The sequence below is a fragment of the Moschus berezovskii genome, chromosome 22, assembly GCF_049115385.1.
Source record: "Moschus berezovskii isolate FMDL1 chromosome 22, NW_MosBer_1.0, whole genome shotgun sequence".
NCBI classification, from domain to species: Eukaryota; Metazoa; Chordata; class Mammalia; order Artiodactyla; family Moschidae; genus Moschus; species Moschus berezovskii.
This window is the reverse complement of record NC_142481.1, coordinates 27,397,384-27,407,977: the sequence shown is the minus strand read 5'-3', so window position 1 is coordinate 27,407,977 and position 10,594 is coordinate 27,397,384. Positions and strand designations below refer to the sequence as shown.

Genomic DNA, 10,594 nt, shown 5'->3' with positions numbered 1-10,594 from the left:
TAACTTCAGATATGCAGATGACACCATCCTTATGGCAGAAGGGGAAAAAGAACTAAAGAGTCTCTTGAAAGTGAAAGTGAAGAGTGAAAAAGTTGGCTTAAAACTCAGCATTCAGAAAACAAAGATCATGGCATCTGGTTCCATCATTTCATGGCAAATAGATAGGGAAACAGTGGAAACAGTGACAGACTATTTTTTGGGCTCCAAAATCACTGCAGATGGTGACTGCAGCCATGAAATTAAAAGATGCTTGCTCCTTGGAAGAAAAGCTATGACAAACTTAGCGTATTAAAAAAGCAGAGACATCACTTTGCCGACAAAGGTCCATATAGTTTTTCCATATGATTTTTCCAGTAGTCATGTACAGATGTGAGAGTTGAACCATAAAGAAGGCTGAGCACCAAAGAATTGATGCTTTCAAACTGTGGTACTGGGGAAGACTCTTGAGAGTCCCTTGGACTGAAAGGAGATCCAACCAGTCCATCCTAAAGGAAATCAATCCTGAATATTCATTGGAAGGACTGATACTGAAGCTGAAACGCCAATACTTTGGCCACCTGATGTGAAGAACTGACTCATTTGAAAAGACCCTGATGCTGGGAAAGATTGAAGGCAGGAGAAGGGGACAACAGAGGATGAGATGGTTGGATGGCATCACCAGCTCAACGGACGTGAATTTGAGTAGGCTTCGGGAGTTGTTGATGGACAGGGAGGCCTGGCGTGCCGCAGTCCATGGGGTTCTAAAGAGATGGAGACGACTGAGCCACTGAACTGATTGAACATTGTAATTCCCTGGTGGCTCAGTGAAGTAAAGGATCCACCTTCAACGTAGGAGACCCTGGTTGGATCCCTGGGTCTGGAACATCCCCTGGAGAAGGAAATGACCATCCACTCCAGTATTCTTGCCTGGAAAATCCCATGGACAGAGGAGCCTGTGGGCTGCAGTCTATGGGATGGCAACAGTTGGACAGGACTTAGCAACTAAACCACAAGAACCACAGTACAGTTTGTTTTTGAATACTGTTCAGGAGGCTACCGGGGGATTCATCTGAAGGTTTTCTGTTTTTTCTTTCTCTAGTACCAACTATTTAATCAAGTATTTTAGTCGTAGTATATGTGGTCTGGGGAGTCTGTGTCCAAGTCTTCAGCACTGACCCACGAGTGAAGGCGGCATAGAAGAGATAATGTTTCCCCGTGCCCTTCACTGTCTCATTCCTATGGCTGAAGTCTGTAAGTGAAATTGTCTTGTTATTTTACGTTTTACTGCCTAGTCCACAGGAGTGCACGCTCTCTTTCCAAAAGCAGGCTCTTTCCTGCCCGATCTATCGCAGTATCCTGCCACGAGCAACTCGCCCCTGGAACAGAAATGACGCTCTGTGGCTGTTACTCGGGCGCAGGAGCACTCAAGCTCCACTCTGTGCCCCGTTGGGCCCTGACAGCGGTCCCCACCCGGGCGCCTCGGAAAACGCGCGTCCTCCCCGCAGCCTCGGTGGGCCCCAGGCGCGGGCGCCTCTGGGAAGTGTAGTCGCGCGCCCGCCACGGCCCGGGGGGGGGGGGCGGAGGGCGCCAGGCTCCGCGTGCGCAGGCGCACCTCCCGCTCGACCGGGCCGCTGCGGCCATTGTCCAGCCGCGCTGCGGCTAAGGCCGCTTTGGGCCGCCCCTGGCGCTTCAGAATTGCCGGGAACTAGGCCTGCAGTGGGGCCGGGAGGAGACGGCCGGAGCCCTGTGTGCGCCCGAGGCCGCGAAGTCCAGAGCCCCAGCAGGCGGTGATTCCGAGTGCGCGGGTCGGGGCGGCCCCTCCCACGGGCCCGGCGTGCGTGTGCGCGCGCGCGGCCGCGCCCACCGTCCCGCGGGTGGGACTGGGCGTGGCCGGAGGAGGGCGCCCGGCCGGCGGCGAGCCTTTCAATTTTGGGAGGCAGGCCCAGGCGGGGCCCGCGCGCTTCCCCACCTCTCTCCTCTGGAGAAGTGGCTGGGGGGCGGAGGCGGGCAGGCGCGGTGGGGTCAGCGGCCGCAGCCGGCTGAGTGGGCCCTCTTCTCTCTCCCCAGACCCTGTTCCTGGGAGCCCTGCCCGGCGACGCAGGGATGGCCCCGAGGCCTCCGACGGCCAGGCACCAGGTGAGCAGCCCCGGGGTGTGTTTGGAGCGGTCACTGTTCTCCACTTGAGCGAATCCCCTTCCCGGCTCTTTCGCCCCCTCGGAGCCTCTTAGCCTTGCGAAACCAGAGTCCAGAGCTGGGCGGAGCGGGCTTCTCCGAATGGGGGGCTGCATTGTGGAAAGGAGGGGACCACGGAGGGGTGGTCTTGTGGGAGGAGTGGAGAGTGCCAGTGTTGAGACTCCCGAGTGCCAAGCCAATTCCTTCAACTCTTTGGATTAGGAATCTGGAGGGTGGGGTGACAGGATAGAAAACTATAGAGGGGAAAGTGACTGTGAGTGAAGGAGAGAGGAGCCCCAGCTTCTGACCCAGGGGCCAGGGAAGCCTGGTCTGGACTTGCTTAGGAAGAGGCTGGAGATGGTCTCTTCCCGGGCAAGAGGGGAAACAACAAAGGAAGATTGTCCCATAGCTTTTCGTGTTCTTTTCTACTTTAACAGGAATAGTAATGCACGTCCCAAGATGTCCAGCCTTCAACTTAATTAATATGATGCTGATTTGTGAATCTATTTATTCTTGTGAGAAAGGAGGCACTTTCTAGAAGCATCCCAACTCTGAGCTTACCCACTGAATTACATAGAATCTATCCGTGAAAATATAACAAGGTTCAGTTGGTGTTTTAATCCACACTCTCCTTACAGTTAAGGGGGAAAAAAATCACAAATTCCAGTTGCTAGGTCAGGAGACAGTCGAATCAGATAAAAATTACCAATGTTCTTTAAAAGCAGTTTACAGTAAATTGAACACAATATAGCATGCCTTTATATTATTTTACTTCTTGTTACATGTTTTCATTTTAATGAGTGCGCCTTCAGGAGTAAGACAAGTAACAAAACTAGAACAAAACAGTTTCTTGGTTTGAGGAGAGCCAGAGCAAATCACTGTCATCAGCACCTTTCCATAAAAAGTGTTTCCTCAATAGCTTGTGAGAATTCAGATGACTTAACATACTTAACACGTCATGGAGGTGATGATCATTTCCACGTTGTGGGTAGGATTACATTTTGATGGTGAAAATGGATCTGTGTTCTGAGCAGTGAACTTAGGGACCTCTTTAAACTTCACTTTTAAGCCTGTGTTCCTTAAAGCACTCTGATTCAGCTGTATTCTCATAGAATGGCCTGACGGTGTTCACTTGGGTTACCAACCTCAGGCTGCAGTTGATGACTGGACGGAGGACAGGACATGACAGAACACTGGCCCTACAAATGGGGCTTTTTAGGCAGAAATTTCCCTTTGTCATTGGTTCCCTTTCAGTGAGCATGGCCCTTAGAGGAGTACGAAAGTTGAATAGTGAGTCATGTGACGTTTTATCCAGGAAATTAATTTAGTAGGGAAAGACAGCCTCATGTAGAAATGTAGCATCAAGTGTTGCTGCAGAGATCCAGAGCCTGCTGTGAGTGCGAAGGGAGAGGAAAGTGTGCCTGTGGGAAAGAGTCAGTGAAGATTGCATCTTTGAATAGGAGCAGGGTCAAAGCAAGTGAAAATGAAGGGAGTGGGAGAGCTGATTGACTGGGGTCAGGGGTTGGGGAGCTTCCCAGGTGGCTCAGTGGTAAAAAAAAAAAAAAAAAAAAAAAATCCACCTGCCAATACAGGAGATGTGGGTTTTATCCCTAGGTTGGGAAGATCCCCTGCAGAAGGAAATGACAACCCACTCCAGTGTGTTCTTGCCTGTAGAATCCTGTGGACAGATGAACCTGGCAGGCTACGGTCCATGGGGTCACAAAGAGTCTGACACAACTGAGCATCTGGGCACACAGGGGTTGGGAGGCAAGAAGATGAGGGGCCTACACCTGAAACCGTTGTCCTGTATGACAGTGGGTGTGGGAAGATGAGAATACAACGGAGTTTGGGCTTTTTTCTTTTTGGCCTTGGTAATCCATTCATTCATTCAGCAGATAGTCACTGAACCCCTATGTTGTGTTAAGACACTTTTCTGAAGAAGTGAAATGAAAGTCTCTCAGTTGTGTTCAACTCTTTGCAACCCCATGGCCTATACAGACCATGGGATTCTCCAGGCCAGAATACTGGAGTTAGTAGCCTTTCCCTTCTCCAGGGGATCTTCCCAACCCAGGGATCAAACCCAGGTCTCCCGCATTGCAGGTGGATTCTTGACTAGCTGAGCCACGAGGGAAGCCCAAGATACTTTTCTAGGTGGTTGGGATACATTCAGTTCAGTTCAGTTCAGTCGCTCAGTCGTGTCTTCTCTTTGCGACCCCATGAATCACAGCACGCCAGGCCTCCCTGTCCATCACCAACTCCTGGAGTTCACTCAAACTCATGTCCATCGAGTCGGTGATGCCATCCAGCCATCTCATTCTCTGTCATCCCTGTCTCCTCCTGCCCCCAATCCTTCCTAGCATCAAAGTCTTTTCCAGTGAGTCAACTCGTCGCATGGGGTGGCCAAAGTATTACAGTTTTAGCTTTAGCATCAGAACAAAATTTGTAACGGTCTCTACTTTTTGTTTACTGATGTTTCCCAATTGCCTCAAAAAGTGTCCTAACATATCATAGGGGTTCGTTAACTATATGCTCAATGTCTGTATGAACGAATGAATGGAAGGAAGTATGAGAGTTAACATTCAGGTCTGGGGCAGAGTGCTCTGGGTAGGAGAAACAGTGGGATGTGTGTCTGGTGTATTCAAGGAGCTGTGAGGAGACTGTTGTAGCTTGAGCCCATGTTTTTGAGCTGGGAACTGTACAGTTAAAGATTGCTGTGAATGATATGCAGGAGCAAGAGTTTGAAAGCTGGGGCTCCTGCAGATAAGACCTTCTCCCAGGTCTTGGCTAACAAACAGTTGAAGTTGCTCTATGGTGGGAGGGCAGTGGGAGCAGAGATGGGCCAGGTGAGATAGCCCCAAATCTTAGGGATCTATGTATAGATTGTTAGTAACTATAGCTGTGTGAACACTATGCATTCTTTTTTTTTTTTTCATTATATTTGTACTGTGTTTTTAGTTAGGATTTTGAAAAGCTGTTTACCATTCTTAAAGTTGAAGCCACCGGAAAAATAAGAAATGAGGAAGGTTTTATAAGCAAAAGGTGCTTGTGGAGACCAGGTTTCTCGGTGTTGTATCTTGAAGGGGAGGCAATGCAAAGGGACCAGGCCCTGGTGTCTTATTGACTTTCGATCCCAAGAGAGCTCTGTGGCTCGGTCATCAGGATGAACAGACCCAGCAAAAGCTGTCTCAGGTCACTGCAACTCAGACACGATGCTCCAGGAAAACCAAGCCACTTGCTGAACCAGGTCAGGATATCTGTGGTCAGGGGTATTCAGGCTCCCTCTGTGTGGAGGCCCCCTTTCTTAACCTCTTCCTGACCTGACTGATGCTGGTCTTTAAGCTTCAATTCAGACCCTACTTGCCCTGGGAAAGATCAAGGGCCTCTCCTGTGCACTGTGCATACTTGTCACGGTGCTCTCTTAGGTCATGGAGTGATGTGCCTACCCATCTATCACTGTGCGGGGCTTCCTGCTTTTGTGCAGCAGGGCCACCTGACTTCTTTCATCCTTTGCTCCAAAGTACACATGCTTTAAGTGGGTGTCATGTGAACGAACATTAATAATCACTTAACCCTAAGAAGTCATTTTATACTTTCTGCATTTTCTTCTCCTCACATAGCAAAAAAGTGTAATTTTTCCAGTTGTGGTGATGCTCATTTTTTGATAAAGTAACTGCATGAAACAGTGTGACTTTCACTGAACAGTTTTAAGAAATTTGTTTTTAAGACAGTATGTCAAAACCTATTCCTCTAAGACATATTTCAAAAATACAGTTCTTTTCCTGACTTTTCTGTGACTTCTACTACCTTTATTAAAATACATTTTATCAAAGTATGTGAGCATATATTTATTTATTATTATTCTTTTAATGGCGGGCTTGGTGATGCCTTGGATGTTATCTCTCAAGACTTTGCGGTGGCACTTGGCGCCACCCTTGCCTAAGCCTTTACCGCCCTTTCCTCTTCCAGACATAACTGAGCTGGTCGGAAAACCTCTGGGCATATATTTAATACAGACTTTTTAGTAGAAAATTCTTTTAGCACTTCTTTATTTATTCTCATGAATTTCCTTCTTTTCTCCCTATGCATGTTTTTCCCTTAAACATTAAGTATAATTTTTGAGAGAATCTTTCATTTTTTTAAATCATTTTTAAGGCTGTTTTATATTGCTTAGTATGATATGCCAAAATTAACCATTTCTCATAGAATATTTAAATTGCTCCTAAAGTTTCTACTATTAATACTGGGATAAAATCCCATTGGTTACAATAGATGATTAAAACAAATTTTTTTTTTAAATTACATCTGTGTTCTTAAGTAAATCAACCCTCAGAGCAAGAGGTAGAGCTTTGGCAGATTTTGGTGGCATGCCCACAGTTAATTTGTAGAAACATTTTGATTGTTTTTCAGTTCTATCTTTTGAAATAATTTACCTATAAGATATTTGGATCCAGGCTTTTTATAGCAAGGATGATTTTCTCTATTTCTTCCTCAATTGCTGTTTCTCCTTTTTTTGGTCAACATTGGTGGCCTAGGATTTTTAAAATTACCCACTTCACTAAGATCTTTCCCATTTCTTAACACACTGTTGGATATTTTATTGGTTTATCCCCTTATTTTTTTAATATAACTATTTCTGTGTATTTAAAATTTGAGTTACATTCCAGTCCGGTACTCCAGGTGTTTTTCCTAACTTCTCTCCTTTCAATGTTATTAGATAATTTTTTCCAGCAGTGAGAAAGCAGGCTCTCAACATCCTCAATACATTTACTTGTCTGCTCAGTGTTACTGGTGTCTCAGCCATGCTAACCATTTCTTCCACCTGCCCTTGGCACTCTTGATGCAGGTGGGTACATCGCCACACCACCTTTCTCATCTCCCAAGGCAGGGCTGTTCTGACTCCTCAACTCTAAGAAGGGAAGGCAGAAGAGAAATGTACAAAATGCAAGGGAGAAAGGAGAATCTGAGATAAAGAGGAGTAGAAGGCTAAGCCAGTTGAATTTTAACTATTAAATCCATCCTCTGATTCCTCTAATAAACATCATTTAGTCTAGTCAAGGTATATTGTCCATTGATATGGCCGGAATTTTTTTTTTTATTTTAGGATTTTGCACCTAAATTCATAAGATAGCGATCTGTAACTTTAGTTTACTGAAATGTCTTAAAGGTTTTGATGTCAAGGTTGTACTGGCCTCATAAAATCAACAGGAAAGGTCCCACCTTCCTTTCTCTTGTAAAGTTTATAAAGGTTTTGTATTCTTTCTTTTTAAAACATTTAGAATAGCTACAGTGAGTAAAGACATCTGTTTCTATGAGTTTTCCTTCTCGGTAGATTTTTGTAATATGAGTCATGGACTATTTGCAGATTTGATAAGATACAATCTACCTCTGGGATGACCTTGTGCTTTTATTGATAGCATGCTGTGCTCTCCAAGAGTCTGTTCTACTGGCAGTTCGTGAATTTTGTTCATTTTTTCCCCCCAATACTGTGTTTTTCAGCTTAGATTTTTCAAGTTCCTGTCCCGTTCAGTATTCCGAAAATTTCAAGAAATTGGCTGTGTTTGAAGCCGCTTATGTTTAAAAAATTTTCCCTCCAGCCTTGACTGCCAAAGTTCTGCCATTCCCTGGTTTCTGATCTCCCTTAACCCCCACCTGTGACCCCCGCAAGCTATAGCCCTCTCCTGAGACAAGCTCAGTATTTAGGTTCCTTCCTGTAGCCAAAATCGGTGAGTGCCCCCAGGAAAAACAACTATATTTTTCCATATCCTTTCTGTCATTTACGTCTCTCCTGAATTTTAACATTCTAGCCTTCTCTGTTTCTACACCAATAGGTTGCATTTAACTAGATGCTTTTTGTGAATTGCTTTTGTTGTTCTGGTCTGCTGCAAACTACTATATCTTACCCCGTGGTAGAATCTATTTGTGTTTTTAAAGCTCCATCTAGTGTATATGTTTGTATATAAGTATTGTGCTTTTCAAAAAAAAAAAATTGTATCACATATGAAACCTGTTAATTATCTGGAAAAGTAAAGTTGGGTGCTATAAATCACTTCACATCAGGATGGCGTTTGGCCAAACTGTTAAACACTGGTAGGGCAGAAACTGTGTTCCATACTCATTTCCGCTACACCTAGTAGTCGCATTCGAGGCAACCTGTATTGCCCCTTTGATCCATCATTTCAGAACAGGCCATTCAAAATTAGTCTGCCTCAGGATTATTCAAAAAAATTCTGCTGGCAGGCTTCTGTCCTATATATATCACGAAAACCAAGGTATCTATCTTTGTCCACTTGGACATCAGAAAATCTTGCTGGTGGGTCATCTTGCTAAAAATCTTCCTTAGTTTGTATATGCCTGAGCAATAGACATTTGTATCCCCTTATTTTTAATTTTATTTATTTTTATTTTTTCTTTTGCTAGATTTGTCAGATTTTTCTATTTGGTCAGCGTTTGAGAGGAGCCAGCTTTTAGATTTGACTATTAGCGCCATCATTTTGCCATTTACCCCTGCTTTTTATAATTCAAGAACAGAATTCGCTAATTTGTATGTTTTTTAATCCTCAAAAGAACTCCTCATTTTCCTTTGGTAAGAATTACCCAGACCCTATTCATTTACTCAGCAGACATTTTTGGAATGCCTGCTCTGTGCCAGGTGGTATTCTTAGCCAGAGTCACCCTTCAGAACCAGTCAGGAGAAGGTGCCTGCTTCCTGTGGGCTGGCAGTAAGGAGTCAGTGAGAAAGTTTAGTGAGAAGGGTGTGTGGGCTGTGGTGAATGCTCAATAAATGTTAATTATTGCTTTTTTATGATGTATCACATGAGGGGCTTTTAAATGTTGCCTGGTAGGGCCCTTCACGCTTGGCCAATTTTTCTAAATTGCCCATGTGATTCTGGAAAATTCCAACATGCATAGTTTTGAAAATACTGAAGTGAAAAGAAGTCTGAGAAATTGTTGAGGGAGAAAAACATGAAAATATAGCTACAGTTCTGAAATGGAGACAGAGACCAAATACCAGAGGTGGCAGGGGGAGGATGCGGGATCTGGAAAAGCTTCAGAAAGGAAGAGACTGTTGAATTAGTTCTAGAAGGATGACTCACAAGTTTTCCTCTAGAGCTGAGGGAAGAAAATAAACGATGGTCAGAACAGGATGTGCAAAGGCAAGGAAACATGAAAGAGTAATAATATAGTCAGGGCAAAGAGTCCACTTGTGGAAGGCATGGGATGTATGGCAGGATGCAAAATTATATGAGAAAGATGATTCAGTCACCTAGAGAGAATGACCTGAGATGGAGATTTAGAACAATTTAGAACAGTGTTATCCAAAACAAACATAATACAAGCTGCTGCTGCTAAGTTGCTTCAGTCATGTCTGACTCTGTGCGACCCCATAGATGGCAGCCCACCAGGCTACCCCGTCCCTGGGATTCTCCAGACAAGAACACTGGAGTGGGTTGCCATTTCCTTCTCCAATGCATGAAAGTAAAAAGTGAAAGTGAAGTCACTCAGTCATGTCCAACTCATAGCAATCCCATGGACTGCAGCCTACCAGGCTCCTCTGTCCGTGGGATTTTCCAGGCAAGAGTACTACATGGATAATTTAAAATTTTCTAGTAGCCACAATGTTAAAAAAAAAAAATGGGTGAAGTTAATGTTAGTAATGTATACTGTTTAAACTAATATAGCCAAAATCTTACCATTTCTACATGAATCAACGTTTTAAAATTATTAATGACATGTTTTACTTTTTTTTTTTTTGAACTAAGTCTTTGAAATCCATTGTTTCACACTTAACTGCATGTCCTAATTTGGGCTAGCCACATTACAAGTATTCAGTATTCGCATGTGGCTAGTGGATACTATATTAGACAGCATAGATCTAGAGCATTAGGGCATTGTGTGGCCATGTATATAATATAATTAAATACTACATTTTATATTTAATAAAGATTACATATAGTATAAATATAATATTTTAAAATATATAGCAAATAAGATTATTTTTACTCATTAGCTGCCAGACTCTGGTTTTCAGCTTTGCAAAGTTTTAAAACTACAAAGTTTCCTGAGTATTAGTTTTAGGGGAGTTCTCCCACGGGGTTGGTATAGGGTAGAGTTGGAGGAACATGTCGCTTTACAGTTGTAAATGTCCTTTCTGGATATACTCTTTCACCCTTCTGCTGGTAAAACTTTATTTCTTCAGTTCAGGGAGTCTGTGTCATAGATGAGAAAATTGGATCTCCAGGAGGTGTGTGTGATTTGCCCAAGGAAACTACACATTTATTAGTTGTGGAGCCTTTTAGGGGCCCATGACATTTGGCCTTCTCAACTGAGCATGTGCTATTTCCAGTTCTTTGCTTTGGGCTCCATCTTTTGGCCAAAGTCCTCTTTATGTCAGCATGAGGGAGGGGAATATTTAATACTCCTTGTTAATTTTTAAAAGGTATTG

The 10,594-nt window shown here is 44.0% G+C and overlaps 1 protein-coding gene across 7 annotated transcripts in view; it reads left to right on the top strand.

Annotated features, from left to right (window-relative positions):
- Positions 1 to 1,591: 1,591 nt before the first annotated feature.
- Positions 1,592 to 10,594, top strand: part of ZFP90 (ZFP90 zinc finger protein) — a 31,563-nt gene continuing 22,560 nt past the window's right edge. For 2 of the 7 annotated variants that reach the window (XR_016035952.1, XR_016035951.1), the window contains exon 1: positions 1,800 to 2,115. Coding sequence is in view for 5 of the 7 variants with exons in the window: in XM_055412446.2 (XP_055268421.1) it covers positions 2,083 to 2,115 (33 nt within the window). In the remaining 2 variants the exon portion in view is untranslated. The other 5 variants (XM_055412446.2, XM_055412447.2, XM_088830770.1 and 2 more) reach the window with 5 other exon arrangements.